This window comes from Corvus moneduloides, chromosome 18 (genome assembly GCF_009650955.1).
Source record: "Corvus moneduloides isolate bCorMon1 chromosome 18, bCorMon1.pri, whole genome shotgun sequence".
NCBI classification, from domain to species: domain Eukaryota; kingdom Metazoa; phylum Chordata; class Aves; order Passeriformes; family Corvidae; genus Corvus; species Corvus moneduloides.
The window spans coordinates 4,200,812-4,222,615 of NC_045493.1; the positions used below are offsets into that span (position 1 = coordinate 4,200,812).

The window sequence follows — 21,804 nt, forward strand, 5'->3', positions numbered from 1 at the left end:
GTGCGTGCATGTGTGTGTGCTGAAAAACCATTAACATCACCGCTAGATCCTTCCTGGAAGTGCCCACACCACTTCCTTGCAAATGAATACATTTCTGTGACGCCCAGACCTGCACGCTCAGCAGTGGTGCATTTGTCTGCATGGTCAGGGCGCTGGAGTGCCGGGCAGCATCACGTGGAGTCAGCAGGTTCCTGTGCAGCCCAGCAGCTGCACGGCTCTCAAGGGCACGACGACACTGTAGGAAAACCAGCTGACCAGTTTGCAGCTTTACACCAGCAGTCCCTGGGAATCACAGCCCCACTCCTTGAGAGAGCACCTCAGAGCCTCCTCTTGTCATCTTGGATGCAACAGGCTGGGAAATCCTTCGGCTGGCTCCGTTCACATCACTGAGCTGGCAGGTAAACTAATCTTAACTAGATCCACAGGGCATGGCATCACCAACTCAGCGTGCTGGCTGAAAGACACTGCAAGTGCTTTAAAGATTGAGTCATCACAGTTTCCTGGATGAAACAATACAAATCCACAGCACTCCCTGCCCTACAGTCCAAGTTGTGTGAAGAAACCACAAATGATTTTCCTGTAGGACTAGAATTTTTCCACTTAGCTCTCTGAACACTAAACTAGACTCCAGCTCAAAATGGGTGAGAGAAACGAACCACCACCTACAAAAGAGAAACATGTAGTTATTCTGGCTTTCTCCAATTTCCTTATCAAAGCTTCCATCCCCTTTCCACTGTCTCAGAACAGTTCATTAGATGGCTGAGATAAAGGCAGCCTCACAAGGTACGTAACTGCTTTCACAGAGATAAATATTCCTCAATATGTTGCAAGTGTGCTGAGCATCCTTACACTGAAAACGATTTGCACTTTAAGTCCCTTCTCCTGTCAGAAGGGATGTACCTGATGTTCCAGAGAAACAAAAAATATGGTTTGAGTAAGTTTTTTCGGTTTTCAGACAAAAAGCTGCTAAAACCAAATGTAGCCTTTTGAAGTTCTTCAAATTAACCTCAGCTGTCCACTCCACTGCCTTGGTTATCATATTCAAAAGCTGGCAACAGAAATACCAAGAAGAACAAACTCTTACTGGCACTGAAGATCTAAGGACAGCACAGAGGAAAGCAAGGTCATACAAAGCCAGCAAGGTTGGCTGTTGTACTCTTCACCTATTGCCTCCAAGAGGAGCACTCGAACTAAGCAGCAGTACTGTGACAGCTACTTTAAGAGGCTGTTCCCTCTCAAAGGTGTGTCCTCCCGTTTATTTCTCATTTCCAGAAATGCTGGATCAGGGGGAGGGAAGGATTATTTCCTGCCACATACAGCATCATCTTTTTTATAGCATGGCTTTCTCCACACTTGAAGTGAAAAGAGACATCTTATATTTACATCCCTCTGTTTATAGTCCTGAGCAGCAAACAGCTCATGCCAAGTAAAAACACCCTATGCTAAGACTAGCTGCCTAAATCTGAATTCATGTTCCAGCTTACTAAACAAATACATGTTTTCAGTTTCACAGCTACCAAAGGCTCCTGAGAATGCCAGATCCAGCTACACAAGCCTTGAATGCTTCAGAGATTCATGGCTCTGTGAAGCTAAAACAGAAAATAATCCCTTGTGTGGTTCCTTTCTACCTAGATTCATTGGACTGTCAGACTCCTGAATAACAGGAAACCATTTCCAAAACTGTTATAACCGCAGTCAAAAAATTCTTTCACTGCTCTATGAACAATCTTCAGGAGAATGAGGAAAAGTTTGTCAAGGCTTTGCACGTCACAGCTGCAGCACATCCTGTGACACAGCGCGTGCAAAAGCTGAACCGACCTCAACAGTTGCACAATGCTGCAGAGCACAAAGCTGGGTTCTGCTTCACTGGACAGAGAAGTTGGAGATTGCACAAGTATCACAAGGTGATACGTAAAACGCTTCCCGCAGATGTAACCAGCCTTACCCAGTACTCCAGCTCCGGACCTCCAGGGATTCAGACCCCTATGATTTATGCACCACTGTCCTCAGATGATTATCCCACCCACAAGTTACAGCACTTATCACACAGAAGCCTTTTTCAGTCACAGCTTCACACCCTAAACCTGAATCTCCACGTATTCCATTCCAGATAGAACTGGCTGTGGCCTGCAGCAACTGCAGGCAGTAAAGTCTGCAGGCAGTAAAGTCTGCAGCCACTGCACCTGAATCCCAACGGGGCTCACAAATCAGAATCCTCACTTCCTTGACAGCACAAAAGAAATGTACCTTTCAGAAATGGAGAACTGAGACGCAGCCCTTAACAGCGTAACGTAACATGGCAAGTCCACATTATATCAGAATAGAAAGCAAATCTGACTCTCAGGCCTGTACTAAAAATACTTAGGTTGGAATTTCTCAGCCTGCAGTCTGCTATGAGCTCCACTGGCCACCAAGTCTTTTGTCAGAATCCTCTCCTTTTGGAAGCAAATTGACTGGTGTTCAACAGGCAGTTATAGCTAGCCCTGTAAAAGATCACAAGGAACAACTATCTGCACAAATTAGAGAGTCTCCCCGTGTGTCAGCTATGAAACTGGAAACAGCTTTGGGCTCCCAGGAGGGTAAGTACAGCCTCTGACAGTCTTCTCCTGGAGTGGCTCTTCTTATGCAAGATCTATTTCTGATCTCTGCCTGACAGCAAACACATCCTCAGGCATTTCCAGGAAGTCCCAGACAAAGGCAATAGTAAATGGCCAATCCTGATCCAACTGTCTCTGGGAGGGAGGTGAGTTGGCTCAGGCTAAAGCAAGGGACATTGCTCTGTACAAACAGGAATGAAATGGCATCCTGTCCAGTTTGGTGGGAGGAACAGACTGGAGTGAGTGTAAACATTTTACACAAACAACTGAACAGTTAACACCTCAGTACTGACCTGGGCTGGATTTTAGCCAACATTCTTGATGGGAAAAAAAAAATTTAATAAACTCAAAACCACTAGTAACCAATACACTGTCTTTTTTAGTCCTTTATTTATCTTTATGCATGCAAAATATTAAGTTAACCCTTCTCATGCACATCATAAGAATTTTAATTTGCTGCTGGCTTCCCTCTGAAAGTCTCTAGAAGTCCAACAGGATCTGCTCCCCTCTGCCAAAACAAAACAAAAAAAAATTTCATGAACACCAAACAAGCAGCCACTGAACTGACCCCTCACGGAAAATTTCCAAGGCCAAGGCCTCTGGACGAAATACCAACTCCCTTGTATTCCTACAGGAAGAGGGGCTCAGCCAAGCCAGCTATCTGAGGAACCAGACCCTTCCTGCTACACCAGCGAGCAGCTACTCCACAAGCACTAGGTCAAAACATAGCGCTGCCATTCTACAAACATCTGACAAATCTGGTACAGAGGAGATGTCCACTAGACAAAGAGCCCGAGGATGGGAATAGAACCAGCAGGAAACAAGACACTGTGGATTTTAAACCACAGCTCTGGTAAAGGGCATAAACAGAAGCTCAAGGCTTGAGTGCAGAGGTGTGTAGTACTCCAGCTACAACAAGCAACCCTCCACATGCCCACTGAAAAGAGGATAGACAAGGGCATTTTTTAAGCCCTGCATTGGTATTTGGTTGAGATTTATGTAACTGAAAGTTGTCATAAACAGCATTGAGATTACAACACATGCTGATCCAGGACTGTATCACTCTTCCAAGCAGCTTCTAAGCAGTAGCTTAGTGTGAAATCAAGAGTGGCAAATCACAACATTGTTAACATACAGCAGTGGTCTCCAAATCTCTGGGCAACAGCAATCGTGTGCATCCTCAGGTGGAAATGACAAGTGCATGGGTTTGACCTCTCAAGGGGACCCCTCACAACAGCTGTAGAGCACTTGTCAACTTGGAGATCATAATTTGGTAACTGCTGATTCTAACTCATCTAGGGAAGGAAAACATGTTGCATCAGACTTTACAGTGCAACAGAGCACAGGAGTTCCACTGGACAGTGAGCACCTTGGAGTGAAGGATACAGTTTCATAAGATGCAGAAAGGCAAATTAACAGCTCACCACTGCCAAAAATGGAGAGGTTTTACTCCCTCTTCCAGACATATGCAGCTGCCACTTACTTGTGCGGGCTCTGGCTCTCACAAGTCCCCTCTGTGAACCAATCCAACAGAACATACACCCAGTCAAAAAAAGCTGTCTTCTTTTGGGTCAGGAAAGAGATGAGCACAGCAGTCAGCAAGAAGGGCTATGTCCAAACAGTCAGAGAGCACAGAAGGAGAAAGGACAAGTAAAAGTAAAGCCATCTTCCTCTTCAGGAGCAACAAGCCCTTGTATTGACTCAACCACCAGCAGGACCACCACCTCAGACACCCCAGCAGCACACAGGTAACCACACTCAATAACAACACTGCTGAAGATCCCTGTGATCCTCTCCATCTGCATATGTAAAAATGGATTTGGACACAGTTGCAGACAAAATACCATCAGAGCCTGCACATTCCAAGTTAATTATCTACCTTTTTAGAAGTAACAGAAACAGGAAAGCATGTGGACCCTATAACCAATAAAGGGAAGAGTAGGATTTGCATGGTTATGCAATAATAGACATGGAACTTGAGGGGGAAAAAAATAGCATCTTTTAAGCTGTGGGAATCCTATCCAAGCAGCATAAACAGATCTGAAGATAGACCCATTCAGGCAAAGTGCCAGTTACAAAATTTGAGACACACATAAAGATGATTAAATAAATGACTGAAATACTAGTGTAAATTCTGAATTCATTAAAAGCATTAGAAGCACAAATTCTGCCAATGAAATGTAGAGTATCCTGGTTACCAGCAAAAGAAGGATTCCAGTAATAATGAATGGGCACACTAAAGAGAGTCTGTAATCATATCCATATTTAGTACAGTCTTATTGAGGCATTCCTATCCTGAAGGCTCTTAAATGGGATATCAGAATGCAAACTTGACAGATTTTGTCCTTGAAAAGCATTCATTAGCTTCAGCAACTTCCCATTCAGTAAGAAAAAAGCATATCTCCAGAGAGCATAAATGCAAAGAACATTCAGCAAATGCAAATCTACCCTTAAAAAACCAAGGTATCTCAAATTGTAAAAGCCTGTGTCAATAAGGAGATACAAAGTCCCAGCTAATCTCACCCAGATAAAAAGTTAGTATATTGAGACATAAAGACTTGCTGGCTTGACCTGCCAACCACTCTGAAGTGAGTTGTTTCCCTTTTTTTAAAATGGGAACTTGTGTCAAATGTCATACGTGGTTTAACTGGCTTGTTAAAAATCTAATTACTAAGGAAGTACTTTTAAAATGGTGGATGTTTCTTTTAAGAAGTTTTCATTTCTGCAAGGGTTCTCTGCAACAGGGTGGGAGTAGTCTTGGAAGCAATACTGAACTCTTTGTAAGCCAAAAAGCGTAAGTCATCACCAACAACTGACAAAGCGCTGCCAAAAGCACAACGTAAATTCACAGAACAGGGCAAGGGGAAATGACAACAAAATATTTCACATTTTTCAGTCGTGTGGATCTTGGTACTACTTATAACTATAATAGGTAGAAAGCTTTAAAATAAAGCTTTCAGTCTGATGAGCACTGCACTGTAACTTAAAATAACCCAAGTAATCATAGATACTGGACAAGCAACAGCTTTGAAAGAAAACAGAGTACAAGGGGCCAAGAAGCACATGGTTAAAAATCTAGTTAAAGCAGCTTCTTTTCACTTTAAAAGCAGCTTCTGGGAATGTAAGGTGGACAGTGTTTCAGAAATGAATGTGGGAACTGGTCTCCCGGTCCACTTTGGGATATGTGGGTGGCAATTTGATGGAGACTGCTGATGGCTCTACAGCTGCAGAGCTCTGACTTAGGTGGTTTTTTTTTTAGTATTGGCACAAGAATGTGGCTCAAGAGTTTCACAATGGCCCACTGAAAGAAAGAAAATTGTTAAATCTAGACAGAAAACTAGTATTTTTAGAACTGGAGTATATTTGAGTCAGTAGATGGAGAAGAGCTAGAGAATGTTTAAGGTTTTCTTATCTCTTCCTACATGAGAAAGTAGATGACCCATTGTTCTACCTGTCATCTGGCATCATGACACAAGTACTAGTTACAAGTCTCTTGCTTGTTTCAGCAGCAGCAGCAAGAGAAATAGTGAGGATTTTTTACCAAGAGCAGTATTAACAAAGCAATTAAACGCATGACAGCTTTTTCATCTCCATGCCCTGAACACAAGTTGTTGTTGTTATGTGATAAAGAAAAATTTTATTCTATCAACCAAAGGCTGTTACTCGCAAGAGAACTCTTGACCACAGAAAAGAGCAACTGGAAAGAAAAATTACAAAGACCAAAGAGAAAGTAGATTTTTGAGAGGTAAAGATGAGTAAGAGAGACCGATCTCTAGCACTGACCAAAAATGGAAATGGCAGCAATACTGAAATAGAAGCAGCATGAGAATAAAATTCCCTTTCAGAGGTACATGAAATAAATCCTTCTTCAAATTATTTTCTTAAAAGGGGGTTTCAGCACAATCTCTGATTGTTCCTCCACCAATCCTATGATTAAAGTCAACAATCATCGGAGATAACTGGAGAGACTGTTTTGCACTAGTCTAAAGAAGTCAAGATTCCCATTGCCTACATTTCTGCTTTGCTGAAAATTAAGTGGACTTCTTTGTCTCAACTCATCATGTTCTTCCCTACTATGTCCTGAAGTAGGGCACAGAGGAAAAGAGATTAATTTTCCTATCAAGTATCTAGATGCACATATATTTTATATGGACATGTACTTACCCACATCACTTTCATCCTGTTACTGTTGGGTATTTTAAAATTAACCTGCTCCACCTCAAACCACACCAGCATCCACAACCCTCAGAGGAACACAGGGACCAGACCCTGCCACTTACACATCCAGTGTACAACTTCCCACACATGCACAACAGTGCAACTGCCCCCTCATCAAGAACAATATTCCACTTCTATCTTCATGACAAATCCAAGCCTAAGTGTTTAAAGCAGCTGGAAAATAGAGCAACTCCAACTCCTTCCCCCCCCCAAAATAGAAAACAAGAAAAAAAACCCAGCTGTTTCTGCCAAGCAAGTACTGAATACACTGCATTCCATTTCATTAAAACAATTATTCAAAAGCCAGCCAAGAATTACATAAAGCTTCCTCCCTGCACCACCCCCAGCCCCTTCCTTCAACCCCTCCTCCCCAGCAAACAGCCTCCCAACCCTGCAAGGACAGGACCACTCCAGAGAAACACTGCTCTGAACGCCTCGCATCCCACTGGCTCTCCCATCCCACATACAGCATTTTCCAGACCCAAGCAATACAATCAGGGGGCTCCAGCCCAGACAGCCCAGAATGTTTCAGAGTTTCACATCACCACAGCCATACCGCGGTGATCTCTTTCAAGTAGATTTCTTCCTCGCGTTTGATGGGAAAGTAGCATCCAACAAATAAAGCCCTTAACCAACCCTTACAGAAAAATGAATGAAAACCTAACAGATTTTCTCTCTAACTCACACCAAGGCTTTTAAGCATGATCCCAAGAGAGAAGGTGCTGGAGGCACTGGATTTAAGCAGTTAAGAAGTACAGGAGCAGCATGCCAGAGCAGCTGTAAGGCACTGCCCAAGCAAACTGCTTAGGACAGCCAAGCAGCAAATCCCAGATTAAGCACAAGCAGGATAGATTGAAAACTACAAGCTTAGGGTTATAAGAACCTGACTGACAAATTCATCCCAAACTCCACACAGCTGCTCCACAGCTCTCAGCCTCACTGACAGTGCTGAGCTCCTCATCTTTCACAGCAGAAATAAAAGGCAGCTTCTTCTGGCCAATGCAGCTCACCCACTCAAAACACTGAGTTGGCCACTGATAAGAGATTTCATGACGTAGATGAAATGGCATTTCGTTCCCTCCCCCAGTGCTCCAGCTCTCTGCAGGGATCCTGTCTAACTGCTGGAGCTGCTCACAGCCAGGCAGAATAGTTCCAGCTGTGTGTCACACTGCCTGACCAGGCCTACACAGCCCAAAAAAAGTCTCCCCCATAAAACCATAACGAACAGGAGATTCAAACCAGAAGTACTCCTCCAGGCACCTTACTCTTGGGAATCACCTCTGCCCAAAAGGGGTCATTTGCTAGCAGCAAACCAAACCTAGTCCCAAGGCAGCTGGTGGTGCTGAGAAATGGGGAGCAACAGATGCAACTAATGGTCAAACAAGATGAGCAGCAGAGACCAGCCAAGCCATCATCTTATTCCAGCTCATGGGGCACCAGTAACCTCAAGTGACATGCAGTTAGCCTTAGGCTTTTTTGTCTGACCCAGCTGAAATTAGTGGTTTCAACCCAAAAGAAACCTGTTCTCAGAGAAGCCCTGAACTTGTTCAGAACCATGGAAGAGGATAAAACAAGGGAATATTATGCCCCTAATCCACAGCACATATTTTACAGCCCTCCTGCCCATGACCTTTTTCTACCTCTGGCTTCTTTTACCACCTCCTACTCTTATTAAAACTCAGCCTAACCACAGTCCCTGAACCACCACAAACTTCCTTGAAACACAAAGTGAAATTCTCTGTTCACCTTCCTCTGCAGCAGTGGAAATAAAGCAAGATCCTGTGAGGCACCTAGTCAGACACAAGATTAATTCTGTCTACCAGCTCAGTTCTGTGACAAAAACATGGGACTGGTTTATTCCTGGACCCCCATAGTCTGATTTATAGCTGAGCCATTCAAAGCACAATTCCCCATGCAGAGTTGTCATTCAGAAGGTTTATTCCCTGGAGCGCCATTTACTTTTTTTGATGTTCTTCAAATAATTTGCAAAATGTTAGAGGTTTAAGCACATCCAATAACCAGCAAAAAACCACAAGAAATCAAGCTACACTCCACTGCATGCTGCCAGCTAGACAGTCAGTACCTCACCCAGCAGAGCCATCTATGCAAACGTGCACATGGTAATAAGAACACTGTGAGAAGTGACATGACAAGCTGCATTGGACAACTTCAGACTACCTCATCACCATTTAAATAATTTGAACTGTACTTGTTCACAGTGTAGAGACAGTCCAGCTCAGGAAAAAAGGAGCCAAGCACTAACAATGCAGGCTGCCTCCCCCTGTGCCATAAGTTCTCTTGGCTCCTCAATTTACAGTTGTCTCAAACCGCTTAGATAAACTTCCCATGTAAATTCAGAATAGTTACTGTCTGCTACAAGAAAAAGCTGCATTTGTGCGAGCAGAAAAAGAGTTTACCAGACTCCTAAACAGCACAAACACAAAACCTCAGGGACTCAGTTCCTGTAACCAAAACACCACCACCACCAAACTTCTTCCACAGCACTCCAGTTGCCATTTCTACTTTGTTTGCTTCATCAGGATTTAAAAACACACATGCACAGAAGAGAAAGCATGGGTTTTAACACCCATCAGCCAAGGGAGACCGCCCCCAGCCAGCTGGTAGCTGCTGCTCTGGGACCATTTGCAAAGAGACTTGAGCATGAATGGGAAAAACAGCTAAAACTGATATGAGAAAGTCATCACCCACCTCCTATTTTTATGGTATATCTTTAGCACACAACATTCTTCGAATGACTTCACGACACTCTGTGGTAAAGGGAAAGACCAGGGTAGAACTACTGAGGGGAACTTGGAACGGAAAGGAAATCTTTTCTCCCTACTCACAGCCTGTCGTAACAGGCGATGAAGAAAGGATGAGCAATCAGAAAGTAGAGAGGGAACATTCAACAGGGCTGAGAAATTCAAACGTGCCACTGTAAGCTTTTCCAGCAATGGTGACCAGAAAAGCTTGAAAGAAGCTTTTCAGCTGAAAGCTATTTCAGAAACACAAAGATCTCAACCAACATTAATCACGCTTTGCAGGTAAGGAGTAATTACTGCTGTTTCACAGACAGAGAAACAACAAGCCTTAAGTTAGAGTACATTTTTGAGGCTGCGGATAAATGGTTACCTTATGCTATATTAAATATAACCCACAGCTGAAAGAGGTGGCCTCACTTCCCAGTCCACTGTTTATGTAAAAAATGACTTTGAGGAGAATCAGCTCACTGACCCAGTTAACAGTTATTGTGGACACAAGGAAGGGAGATGGCCACAGGGAACAACATCTCAGCAGCCAGCAGTTAAATCAGGTGAAACTAATTTGAGATCACAACTTCACAGCTTATTCCCTAACCCATTCAACTTCAACCAAAATGGAAAGTAATGGTGCCACTTCTTGCTTCTACTCTGCACTACTGGATGTAGTAATCTTACCACAGATGAGACAGTTCCCTACTTATCATTTTAAAATGCAATATCCTAACGGTCATGATAACCTGTACTTCCAGGGCTTGTTACTAAACCTCAGTTAGTTAGGACAGGTCTAAAGTGAGCAAGAAACTCATTCCCTAAACCCCATCATCTTATCACAGCATGAGAAAGCTTCCCACAGACAATGTCTCACTTTCAGGCAGCTGGAATAGAAGAGCATCTTCATTAACAGCTTCCGCATTAGACAAAAAGGGAGACACAGGATCAGTACACAAAGAGGGAAGCGTAGGCTGAGACCAGAGCAGGAAACTGGGACCAGAGATCCTATTCATTTGCACTGATTTTCCACTAGCGCACACAACTGCATTTGGAATCTGCTCTGTCTGTCTCCAAAGCTGCAGCAGATTCTGGATATCACAACTAACACACTAGTTCGATTCCAACAGATTTGTTTAGTGGCCACGGACAGGCTTTTTCCACCCTCTAGTTAGAGAGTTTTAATTTAAAGGATTTATCTGTCTCTTAGCAGCAGATCAGAAAACCAACTCTGATCTAAATACAAGTGCATAAATACAATAAATACAAGTCCTTGTTCTGTTGCCAGACTTTAGAATTTTAGCTGTCATTTCTACCATTTCACAACTTGTTTCATATAATAAATACACTCCAAAGGGCAAGAGGTAAGGAAAAAGGGGTCCAGAGAAACTGAAGTATCACGATTCTCTAGGAAAGAAAGAAAAAGGAGAGAGAGAGAGAGAGTTGAAGATGTATGAGAAGTTTCCCATTTGCTTCTCTAGTGGCAGAGATGGTGTCAGAGGATCAGTTCTAACCAGAAGGGCAGCTGAACACTTGTGATAAGTTGACCTCTCCCATGAGGGACAAAGGAGCTAAAGACATCACAGAGTCCAGCCTTTCTGTGGAAATAGAGCAACAAGAAAAGAAGCCTCTTTCTGCATCGCACACTGCTTGAAGCAGAGGACTCCCTGTCTGAGTTCCTCAGGACAATGAAGTCCCTGTTTTACAAGGGGTCACAACAGCTAAGGAGCTGAAACAAGTCAGAACCCTATTGTGCAGAGCATTAGTTCTGTTTACAGCCTTCTCACCCAGCAGCAGGAAGGAGTCAGAAATCTGAGCCAGTAGAAAGCCAAGACACCAAATTACTTTACCAGTACTTCCCCCCAATACCATTTCCTGGGCGTAGCTGACCATGAGCAATTTCACAGTAAACTTTTAGTTAAGTGGGCCCAAAACCCACAGCATATGACCCCCCAACTACAGGAACTGAGTCAGAAACAGGCAAGCATCCCCCTCTGGAGAGGGACAGACAGCACCGCCCTGCAGAGCACAGCAATCTTCCAAATGTAAGGACAGATGACAGATGGAAACACATGCACCTCCCTCCACACTCCCTTAAAAAATCAATGGCAAGATTGCTCCCTTTAAAGTCAATCTTGAGGGGATTAAACACTGAAGAGAGGGTGGATTAGAGTTCCTAAAACAGAGGGAAACAACTTTTAAAGCAAAATCTCTTGTGCCACTGAACCTTTGCACCCAGAATTTTGAAGCCAAATTGCTAGACAAACCTTATGCAAAAGAAAAATCCTTCTAGAAGTGAGCAAGCACACCTAAAAAAAGCAGCTCACAGTCTAGTTTACATGCACAGCTAAAATACTGCCATAAATATGTCCCCATTAAACAGGTATAACTTCTTTGTAAAACACCTTTTAAAAGCTCCAGTGAATGCTGTTTTGGTTTTGATTGCAAAATCCAATTTAAAAATATCTGAAGCCTTTGAAAACAAAATTTTTTAAGAAAATAGGAGTAGAGAAGTGAGAATTTCAAAGACATCAAATGAAAGCTTCTAAAAGCCACAGCATTTCTGTTTGGAGTCACCAGAAGGTTTCCCAGTAGGATTTGCAAACAACCCCTTTCAGAAAAAGGCTGTAAAAAACTTTTGGAGTCAAAAATCGAACAGTATCTGACTAAAGCAAATGTAAAGTTTCTCTTCTCCTCTCACCACAAATACACGACACATGACACAAATTAGGTTTCTTCCTCTGCAACAAGCAGATCCTAATGGATCTGTTCCCTCATACTACTTAGACAAGGTAGCACCACAGAACCAGTAACTCAACATCTCACTCAGTGGCTCAGGTTGTCTGAAGCAAGTATGTGTGGATGGTCACTTATGTGCTGGAAGGTGTGCTTTGGCAATCCCGTGAAAGCAGCAAGAGCCCCAAGTCAGGATTCTCACTCTTTAGGACAAAGCTGTACTCTCTGTGCCAATTTACAGCACTGCAGAAAACTCATTCAGCAAACTTCCTGTCAAACTCCAAGCATATCCGCAAAATGCGCTTCCTTAGAGAGATTGGAGGGAGACAATCTGGACAAGCCTGGCCAGCTGCTCTCCTCCCCCTTCCTACCATGGGCTGTTCTAGTTTACATCCAGCCCCAGCACTGTGTGTCCTGTGCCACAGAGGCTCCCCCAGAACAACAGGGTGCAGCTCCAGCCCGCAGAAAGTTTCCTGTGTGAGCTTCTTCAACACTGGAAGAGGGGGAAAAAAGGAAACAAAGACTTTTTTCAATTCCAAATGAATCCCTAAAAAGAGACAAATCCACTCTCATATGTTTCATAACCTCTCCAGTCCAAGCACGAAACTGAGATACTTCTGGACCTCCATTTTACAGTGCACAAGTACACACTGATCAAATCCTCCAGCTCTAGGAAGAGGGAAGAGATTTTTGATAAAAGCAGGGAGTTAAGAACAGACACACCAGTGGTCTCTGTGAGGGGTTCCCTCATGCCCAGCAAGGCCCTTTACTCACTGCTCATTTTCTGCACCACACAGATTCCAAAGTGAGGTGTGGAAGTATCCAAGCTGACTTTACTCGACATCAACTCTGAACCTGCAAGTACCGGCTCAATACCAAACTCCTTTTGGGCCAAAACTGTCCCTGGAAGCAGAGCAGCTTTGTCCACATGGCACCGTGCCTGAACCAACAAGTCCTGCCTAACCAGCTTGACTCTGGACAGAGCCAGTGCAGACATCTGTATCCATGGCACAGTTAATCCACAACTCAGATAATCCACCTGTAGATAATGAGGAAAGAAAAACAAACAACTCTCACTTGAGTTCAAAAGTCTGACTTATTTCAGGGGAGTTGTACGAGCACAGCACTGTTCCATTATGTGTGCATCCCAAGGTGAATGGCTTTAGAGAAGTGAGACATTTTGGAGCTAACAATGATTCGCAGAGGGAAAACAGCTGGTGTGCTTTACCATGGTGAATTCTGTACACCACAGAAAAGCTTAGAGAGAGAAAGGGTCACACTTTTTTGTTCAGCTGCTTACTGTTAATTAGATCTTGTCCAGTCTGAAAGGCTGCATGAAAATTGAGACAGATGCAGTGTAATTAAGACTTCATGAAATCAAGTTGCTGAGACTAAAAGTTCTATTTTCAAAGTCAGATCACAACTTTAACTTTTGGTTGTCTCAATACACTTTGGAGCTCAGAAGAACAAACCAGGCATAAATTCAGATCCTTTTCACAATTTCTTTGCAGTTCACCTCTAATTTTCCTACAGAGGAAAGAAAAAATATTAAGAAACTGCAGCAGCCTATTCCAACAAGCGGGAAGTCACACTACTGCTGTTCAGGAATGCAACTGTTGCAGTGGGCACAGTACAGCTCCCATGGTTTACTCAAGAGCATGTTGGTGAGACACTAAACTGGCCTACACAGACCCGTATGCTCACTCTGAAGGGCCACTCAGCAAGTCAATACTGGGTGACTGGGTGAATCCTGGTCTGACTAGCAATGCATTCCTGAACATGCTTGGATCTTGCACCAAATCTCCAACAGATAACCAGAACGAGGGATATGAGAAAAGGTAAACAAAGCTGTCTCCACTTAAAGGAGCAATAACCATGAGAAGAAGCTGCAGTAGAAATTAATTCTGTTTCCACCAACAGCTACTTCACCCAAGCAGAGGGTACGGTTTCAATTCCCAAGGATCAATCCTTCGTGGGCACACCTTTCACCAGGAAGCCATGCAGCAGATGGACTCCCTGCCCCATAAGTTTTATCACTAGCCCAATTCAAAGTCTGTTTTCTGAAGGTGTGACCACCAGCTTTATGCCAGCACCGTAATGTGAGCTTCCAGGTCCAGGAATAAACCTGCAATTTTCTTGGACTATATGTTAAGAGAACATCTGATTTCTATTAAAGGTAGGATGGAAGTAACGGATCACAGCCCCTCCCCAGTGTCTGATTTAATCAGTTTCATAAGCGGAACTCAGTCGTCCTAATGCCTCCCAGAGCACAAGGGATTTTGGCATATCCACACCCTTTCCGGCTTGGTACCAAAGGAACTCAAATTCTCTAGATCTTTCCCTTGAGACCAGTTGCCTGACATGTCTCCATTACACGATTTCAGGCAACCGTATAATGCAGCACACCGGGGAGAAGCAGAGGGAGGACGACGATGAGCTCCGAGCCCGGCTGGGCTCCGCTTACCCCCGAAGGCTCCCCACTCCATACCCGCGCAAAGTTCAGATCTCGCCCAAGAACGGGCTAGAGAGGCTGCGGCGGGGCAGGAGAGGAGGTGCTTGCTGAAACCCGAGCACGCTCCACGCTGCTCCGGGCACAGGAGCGCACGGCGCCCTTCCCGGCCAGGATAGCCACCGCCTGCCCTGGCCGCGAGCGGGCGGCGCCGGGACAGCCCATCCGAGGGGGCCCGGGCGCAGGCGGCGGCGTGGAGAGCCGGGATAGCCGGCGTAGTGCGCGGGGAGCGACACGTCCCCGGACGCCGGCAGGCGCGGCCCGAGCCCCACGGCGCAAAGGGGCGCAGGGTGGCTGGGCGGGCCGCGGCCGCCACCGCCCGGGGCGCGGAGGGGCGGCGGCCCCCGTCGCGGGGAGCCCGCGTAGCTCGGAACTCACCCAAGTCGTCCATGGTGCCACCGTGCCCGGTGCCGCGCCCGGAACCGCTCCCGCCCCGCCGGTGCCGCCGCCGCCGCCCGCAACTTTCCCGGCCCGCCTCCCCGCGCGCGCGCCCGCCCACCCGCCCCCGCCGTGCGCCCCGCGCCGCCCCCTGCCGGCCGCCGCGGGAGCCGCCAGCCCGGCCGCGGGGAGGGCAGCGGGGGATCGCCTGCCCGGTCCCGTTCCCGGTTCCGGGGCGCAGCCCCGGGGTGGGAAAACCCCCAGAGAAAGGTCGGGCGAGGCAGCAGCTCCCAGAGCCCCCACCTGTCCGCCCGCCCGCGGGGCTCTGACCCCGGGGCGAAGCCTGTCCTGCCGCAGAGGAGCCGTCCCGCTCTCCTGCGGCCCCACGCGCATCAGAGACTGAGCAGGAACACGACACGAACCCTTGCACTGTTCACTGGAGGAGCAGGACCCTTTCCCAGAGGAACGTCCTCCGGGGGCAGTGATGCAGCCGCGCCGGGCTTGGTGGGTGCTGCGGTAGGGTTGTGCCCCAAAACCTTCAAACAAACATTTGAGCCCCAGCTAATTTACCCCATCCCAGGGAAGCTGGGCGGCGGAAACCTTTCCTGAACAATTTTCCACAAGCTGTGGCCACCATAAAGGAAAGTCATCAGCCACTTCTCCTTTGCTGTGTTCAAAGACCGTAACAGCCCACCTGGATTTCTCATATGATGATCTTGAACCATCATTTCCCACTGGCTTTTCCTTTGAAACCTCCATCAAACAACACCCCAAGGCAGCAAGGTCCTTGCTTTGTCCGAGCCACAGCACAGCTCCACCCTCATCAGAGATACTGTTTCCCATGGCACTTCAGCCAAGTTGACATGGCAGTAAATGCAGTAGTTTAGCCCAAATGTTCATCTCCTAATCTAATGAGAGATGTACCAAAAAATATCAGTGTGGAAACTGCTGAGGATCCAGGAAACATGACTCTTGTAGCTCTTCTCCTTACAAAATTACTACCAAGTCAGAGAATGTTCCCAGAGCTGAACAGCACACGTCCTGCTGTTGAGCTGAGATTACAGGATTGTATTTTCATAAAACAGAGGCCATGAGGTCAGCTGTGAGCAATCTCCAATGCTGTATTTTTCACTCTCTGGGCACAAACATGCCCAGTTTCCCCTGCTAGCACAAGTCAGTCATCATTATTTCCTGTGTTAAGTCATGCTTTAATGGGAATTATCGCTAGGGGGTCAGGGAAATACCTCCTCCCTCATCCCAGCCAGTGCTTACAAATAGTCAACAACCTCCAAGAAATTCATTACAGCTTTTACTCCAAATACAGGACTTGTCAGAAAATAACATCCTTACCAAGATCTAAGTATAACACAAATATAAGCAAAGACTTTCATTGCATGCTTCACCATCCATGCCAAAGATCTCACCTGACATCCCCCTTGCTGGTCTCCCTCAGCAAAATGTAAAACATTATTTGGAGGGATTGTTAAATTTTCTCAAAATCCATCACTGGCTGTACAGTGACAGCTTCAGGATGTGTGTCCCCAGGTGGAGCAACATAAACCACTAGCACTGACTGGTCACAGAGCAGACCTAAGGTCATCAGAAGCATGTCCTTTCCTGGGGTCAGTATGTTTCCTCCAGCAACATGTGACAGGCATGTGCCTCAGCTTGGGTTGTATTTTTACCTCTGCATAAATAAAGTGCCTAGTGTGCTCTGTTCATATTATAGCCTGGTATGCAGGGGGTTTTTTTCAGCTTCCTACAGTGTTCTTTGGGAGTCTGGAAGTGAGTGCCAATCAAGAAAGCAGTTTCTATTGTGTCTCAGGGCTGAAATTAAGCTGTCATAGTACCAGTTAGGGTTGCACCCACAAGAAATGGGTTGTGTCCAAGCTGCTCAGTGTTAAAAACAAAAATAAAGTCATTGCTTCTAAAGCTTTGCCTGTGGCTTCAGCACTGCTTTGAAAGGGTTGGTGAGGTGGGTAGGCAGGGCTGTCCCATGAATGATACTATCCTCTAGTCATACTGCTTTTAAAATCAACCTGCTCATAGCCAGGTGCTGATCATAACTGAATTCTTCACACACCGACATTTTTTACTTAAAATTGCCAGTCCCTAACCCTCCCATGAGAGCTGAAGGAGTAGGGGCAGGTTTAAACCCCAACTGCCAAGACAACTACTCAGTGGTGAGGGCTCAAGCTAAACTCACCCAAGCAATGCTCACCCTGTCCTTCCCAATGCCTTGAACTCCTGTTTCCTCATCATCTACCTGCTCTCTGCCTCAGACTCTCACTGACTCATGAACATCTCCTTGCTGATAGAAACACAGGCCTTCCTCTTACACTGTGCCCTGTGACTGAGATACATTACGGTTTACCCTTGTCTTTCACAGAAGGTGTTAACAAGAAGTTACCACCCCCATTTGCAGATGGGAAACAGGGCTGGGAACTGGAAATGAAGTCAGACAGTGAGTCAACATCCACAAAATCTTGGACTTTAGGGCTTCCTGTCTCCACACAACCCGTGTTCAGAGTATTTTTGACTCCACACAACCTGTGTCCAGAGTACTTGCTCAAGACATCTTTCCCTCTTGTCGAAGCATCGTTTACCAGTAACAGACCGGCTCCCTCAAAGGGCAGCTTAACCCAGTGACCACACATGGGAGCCTCAGAGTAGGTGGATTAACTGTCCACCTGCTCCTGTAATTTCAGACTGGCTGCCAAACAGAGCAGTGATCCAAGCTCATTTCATAGTACCACCAAAGAAAAGCATCATTATTTGCAATCTATGTCAGAGAAGAGATATAAAGCTACACTGGCTCATAAGGCATGTTTAGAACTTACCTGCGCACTTTCCAGAGAGTGACTTGAAACTGCAGAACAAGGACAATGCCTTCACTGCAGTGTGTGCCCTCTGTGCTGTGCCACATGAACATCATGCAAGGAGATTTAGCTCTTTCTTCAGGTGAATGCAAGAAAAAAAAATTCTATCAGAGCTTTAGGGTTCAGGAAATAGCAGTAAATCACAACATGCAACTTCCCCGTTTGAGGTCCACCTTCACACCTGTTTAAAGGATCTATTACAGCAAAACAAACAAACTTGGTTTCTGACATAAGATGTAGGACATGACTTTGCAATGCAGATTGAAAGCACCACACCAGGGCATTATCACAGACAATTCTGCCAGCAAAGATGAGAAACAATCAAATGAATAAACCCAATATTTATCAACACAGAAACAATAAATTACCTGAAGTGTATGACTCACTGCAAACTGCATATGACTTTGCTATTTACCCGTGTGGCTTGTTCTGCCAAAGGGTAATGGCATCCCTATGCTTCAGGTTTTGATTTCAATTGATATTGCTGGCAGTAGGAACAAATGGGGGGACGAAGGCAATCTATGAGGTTTCACTGTCACTCTTGGTCACTGTTATATATAATACTCCAGCATGGCTGAATGTTACAAAAAAAAAAAAAAAAAAAAAGAAATCATTAAGAGGAAACACTAATGTTCACTACAAAGTTTTTTACTCTACGGAAGTTTAAACCAGAAGTTTAAACCAGCTGCCCAGATCAGGGTTTTACTGGCAGGGCAGGAGCATCCGGATGGCACACGTGGATCTGATTCTCTGCCCACATGGAGAAAGTCAGAGGCAACCTGTCAGCAGCATAAGGTACATCTCATTCATACAGCTTGCAGTTGCAGTAGAGCCTCAGCGGAGCTGGTGTGCACTGGTCATTAGTCTCCCTCCATAGGGTCTGCTTAGCTATTAAATAAGACAACTGCTGCAAATTAGGAAGGGATGGGGTTTACTTACATAATAGGATTTGACACCAGCAGCTGCTTTTTCCGGAGTAAAGTTTTGTGATTTCTTTGACAATAAGGAGCCTTTTTCTATTGTTTTGGGGTTTTTTTCTTCAAGTGGTGCCAATGGCTATACATAAAGAAATGAACACAAAATGGAGTTTACAGTATTTACACTAAGTGTTCCCTAATAGGTTTTCGAGGACTTCTGTAGCTAGGGAAGCACGATTCAGACTTTCACCCCCCCCCCCCAACCTCCTCACTGCCTGTTGAGAGGCTGAGCTCTTCTAAGGATCCTGCTCAAAAAGAGCTACTCGAGAAACCTTTCTCCAGCACCTAAGCCCCACCACTTGCATTTTCACTGACCGACTCCTTTTTCAGCAGCTTTGAGAGAAAAAGAAGGAGATTTTTATGCAAAAGCTCCCACATTTTATTAAACCGCGTTTTCGGCGGCAGCAGACGCTGGCAGCGCTAAATAGTCAAAAGCCGTCTAACGCTTTGTAATGAACCTCTGCAGGCGTCGCGCAGAGGTTCGTAACAAAACTAAACTGCGAATGCTATCGATATTCCTGCAAGGAATCTATTCTTTTACCAAAATATTCAGTCTCCGTAGAGACTGTCAAAAATTGCCAATGCCGACTATATTTCAAGTCGTCATGGCGGGGTATTGGGAAAAGTTTTCAATTAGCAATAATCGCGCCTCGGATTAACCTCATTGGCTACGATACTGCCACTGCGCAAAGCTGACGGCCAACTTTCCGTCGCCGCCGCCACTCGCCCCGGGGCTGCCGCCTAGCTCGGGGTGAGTTCTCGCGTTCAGTCGGCTCCTCCCTGTGCTCCCCCAGCAGTGCCCCTTGCCCGCCCCGCGCTGCCCATGCCCCACCGGGACCAGGGCGCTCCGTTCTGCCTCCGTTCTGGGCCCCCGTTAGACCCGCGAAGGCTGCTGGGAGGGAATATGCAAAGTAAGCGCGACGTCACTGAGGCCAGCCCCGCGCGGAACGAGGGGGGGCCCTCCGCCCCCGCGCACCCTCAGGGCATCCCCGCCCGCGCACCCCCAGGCCGTGAGCTCCAGCCAGCCCGGAGCGGCCACCGCCATCGGTGTGCCCCATCTCAGTACGAGTCTTTCCCCAGCATCTCCACTACCTGCTCCAGCGAAAGACGGCTTAATAAATTGAGCGCGCTTTTAGATAATGAGTTTAGTTCCTGTCTTTTTCTTTCAGAGGTGCTGATGGAGGAATGGATCAGTGCAATTAGAAGCGGAGGAATCTAGGTACTAGAGAGCCCCCCCACCTGAGAACACAACCTCCAAAAAAAGAGCACCTCTCATTGTTCTTATGCGTATCTGTCTTTCAACCACAACAAAACCCGCCCGTAAAAAGGCTCTCAAAAATTGCCAATGTCGACTGTATTTCAAGTCGTCATGGCGGAATATTGGGAAAAGTTTTCAACCAGCAATAACCGCGCCTCGGATTAACCTCACTGGCTACGATACTGCCGCTGCGCAAAGCTACTAACAACCTGCCCCCTCCCGGGCCCACGGCCGCCGCGCCCCCGCAACTGTTAGAGCGTGTGGGCACGATGCCGCTGGCGCCCGTCCGAGCCCCCTCCCCACAGCCTGCGCAACGCTGGGGCGGCCAGGAATGGACCGGGAGGCAACGGAGGAATGGACCGGGAGACGGTGGCACCACCGGGACCCGCGGAGGTTGCCGGGAGGGCACTATGGTAATGAGCGTCAGGGAAGGCGCTGCTCCAGCCGGGGACATTGGCCCAAAATCCCGGAAGGGAGCGCACGGAACGGGGGGGTGGAGGGGCACTCTCGGGGAGTACCAGGGAGAAACGGGGTCTGGGGGTGCCACCTGCCCTCACCACCCTGGTGCAAAGCAAAGTCATCACCCAACAGTTTAAAACACGTTTAAACTCCTAAAGTATAAATCACTGAAAGTAATTTAGACTCACGAAGCTGCCAAAAAGAGGGTTGCATTCCACACCTCTGCCCAGGGGCAGAAGGACAGGCAGGGTGGCACTGCACACCGAGCGAGCAGGATACGCTTCTTCCTTGTGATCACAAAATTACGCACTGCTACACAGAGGCTCGGGCTCACCTGGGCTTTGAAATAACTGTAAGAGACAAGAAAAATGGATTAAAACTTTTGCAATGTTTTGAACGGTTTAGCAAGAGTTCTTTGGTGAATGCATTTAAAAAGCAGTCCAAATGTTTAAAAGAGCCCATTGTCTGTAAGACAGCTGAGCATCCAGTGCACCAGGCTGCTACCTTGGAGCAGTCTGGCCTTTCTCAATTTATTTGTTCCTCAGAAAAATAAGTCTCATTTGAATAAAAACAAACAAAACCCAAACCCAAATGCAAACTCCTTATTGCCAGGCAAACTGTACAAATTACCAGGTGATTATTGAGACAAACCCGCACAAATCAGAGAGGCATGATCAGTTCCAGCCAGAGTGCAGAGTCGGCAGCAGACAGGTTGGCACTGCCCCAATTTCCCAGCTAGAAGAGATGCCTTTAGCACCCCTCAGTGGATTTTTCTTCCATTATTTTAGTCACATTTTAAGCCTAAAACCTGTTAGTATCAGTTAAAAGAAAATGCATCTTTTATACGGACAAACACCTACAATGCATTTTATCAATGCTATCACATGCATTTGTATCAAATTAAATCGGATTTTAATCTTATACGTTTCCGTGAGGGCTGTTATGAAGTTCTCAGCGTTTTCAAGTTGACTCAGCTGTTAGGATGTTGGGAACACTTTCGCTCCCACTCTCCCCTCTAAACCCGCGCCTTGACGCATGGGAAT

At 46.1% G+C, this 21,804-nt stretch overlaps 1 protein-coding gene, 1 long non-coding RNA gene and 2 other non-coding genes across 4 annotated transcripts in view; all 4 read right to left on the reverse strand.

Annotated features, from left to right (window-relative positions):
- Positions 1–15,273, reverse strand: part of PXN (paxillin) — a 46,204-nt gene extending 30,931 nt beyond the window's left edge. Inside the window, 1 exon segment of the mRNA XM_032127655.1 lies at positions 15,189–15,273. Within this exon segment, the coding sequence (XP_031983546.1) occupies positions 15,189–15,201 (13 nt within the window). The 5' untranslated portion in view covers positions 15,202–15,273.
- A 1,285-nt stretch (positions 15,274–16,558) lies between these two features.
- Positions 16,559–21,766, reverse strand: LOC116453036. The gene is made up of 4 exons (XR_004243656.1): positions 21,686–21,766; positions 20,950–21,111; positions 19,007–19,123; positions 16,559–18,143 (listed from the first exon to the last, which is right to left on the reverse strand). It is a non-coding gene; the product is annotated as an uncharacterized LOC116453036 (long non-coding RNA).
- Positions 19,598–19,738, reverse strand: LOC116453285. The gene has a single exon (XR_004243739.1). It is a non-coding gene; the product is annotated as a U4 spliceosomal RNA (small nuclear RNA).
- On the reverse strand, positions 20,362–20,502 carry LOC116453286. Its single transcript, XR_004243740.1, has one exon. It is a non-coding gene; the product is annotated as a U4 spliceosomal RNA (small nuclear RNA).
- Positions 21,767–21,804: the final 38 nt, after the last annotated feature.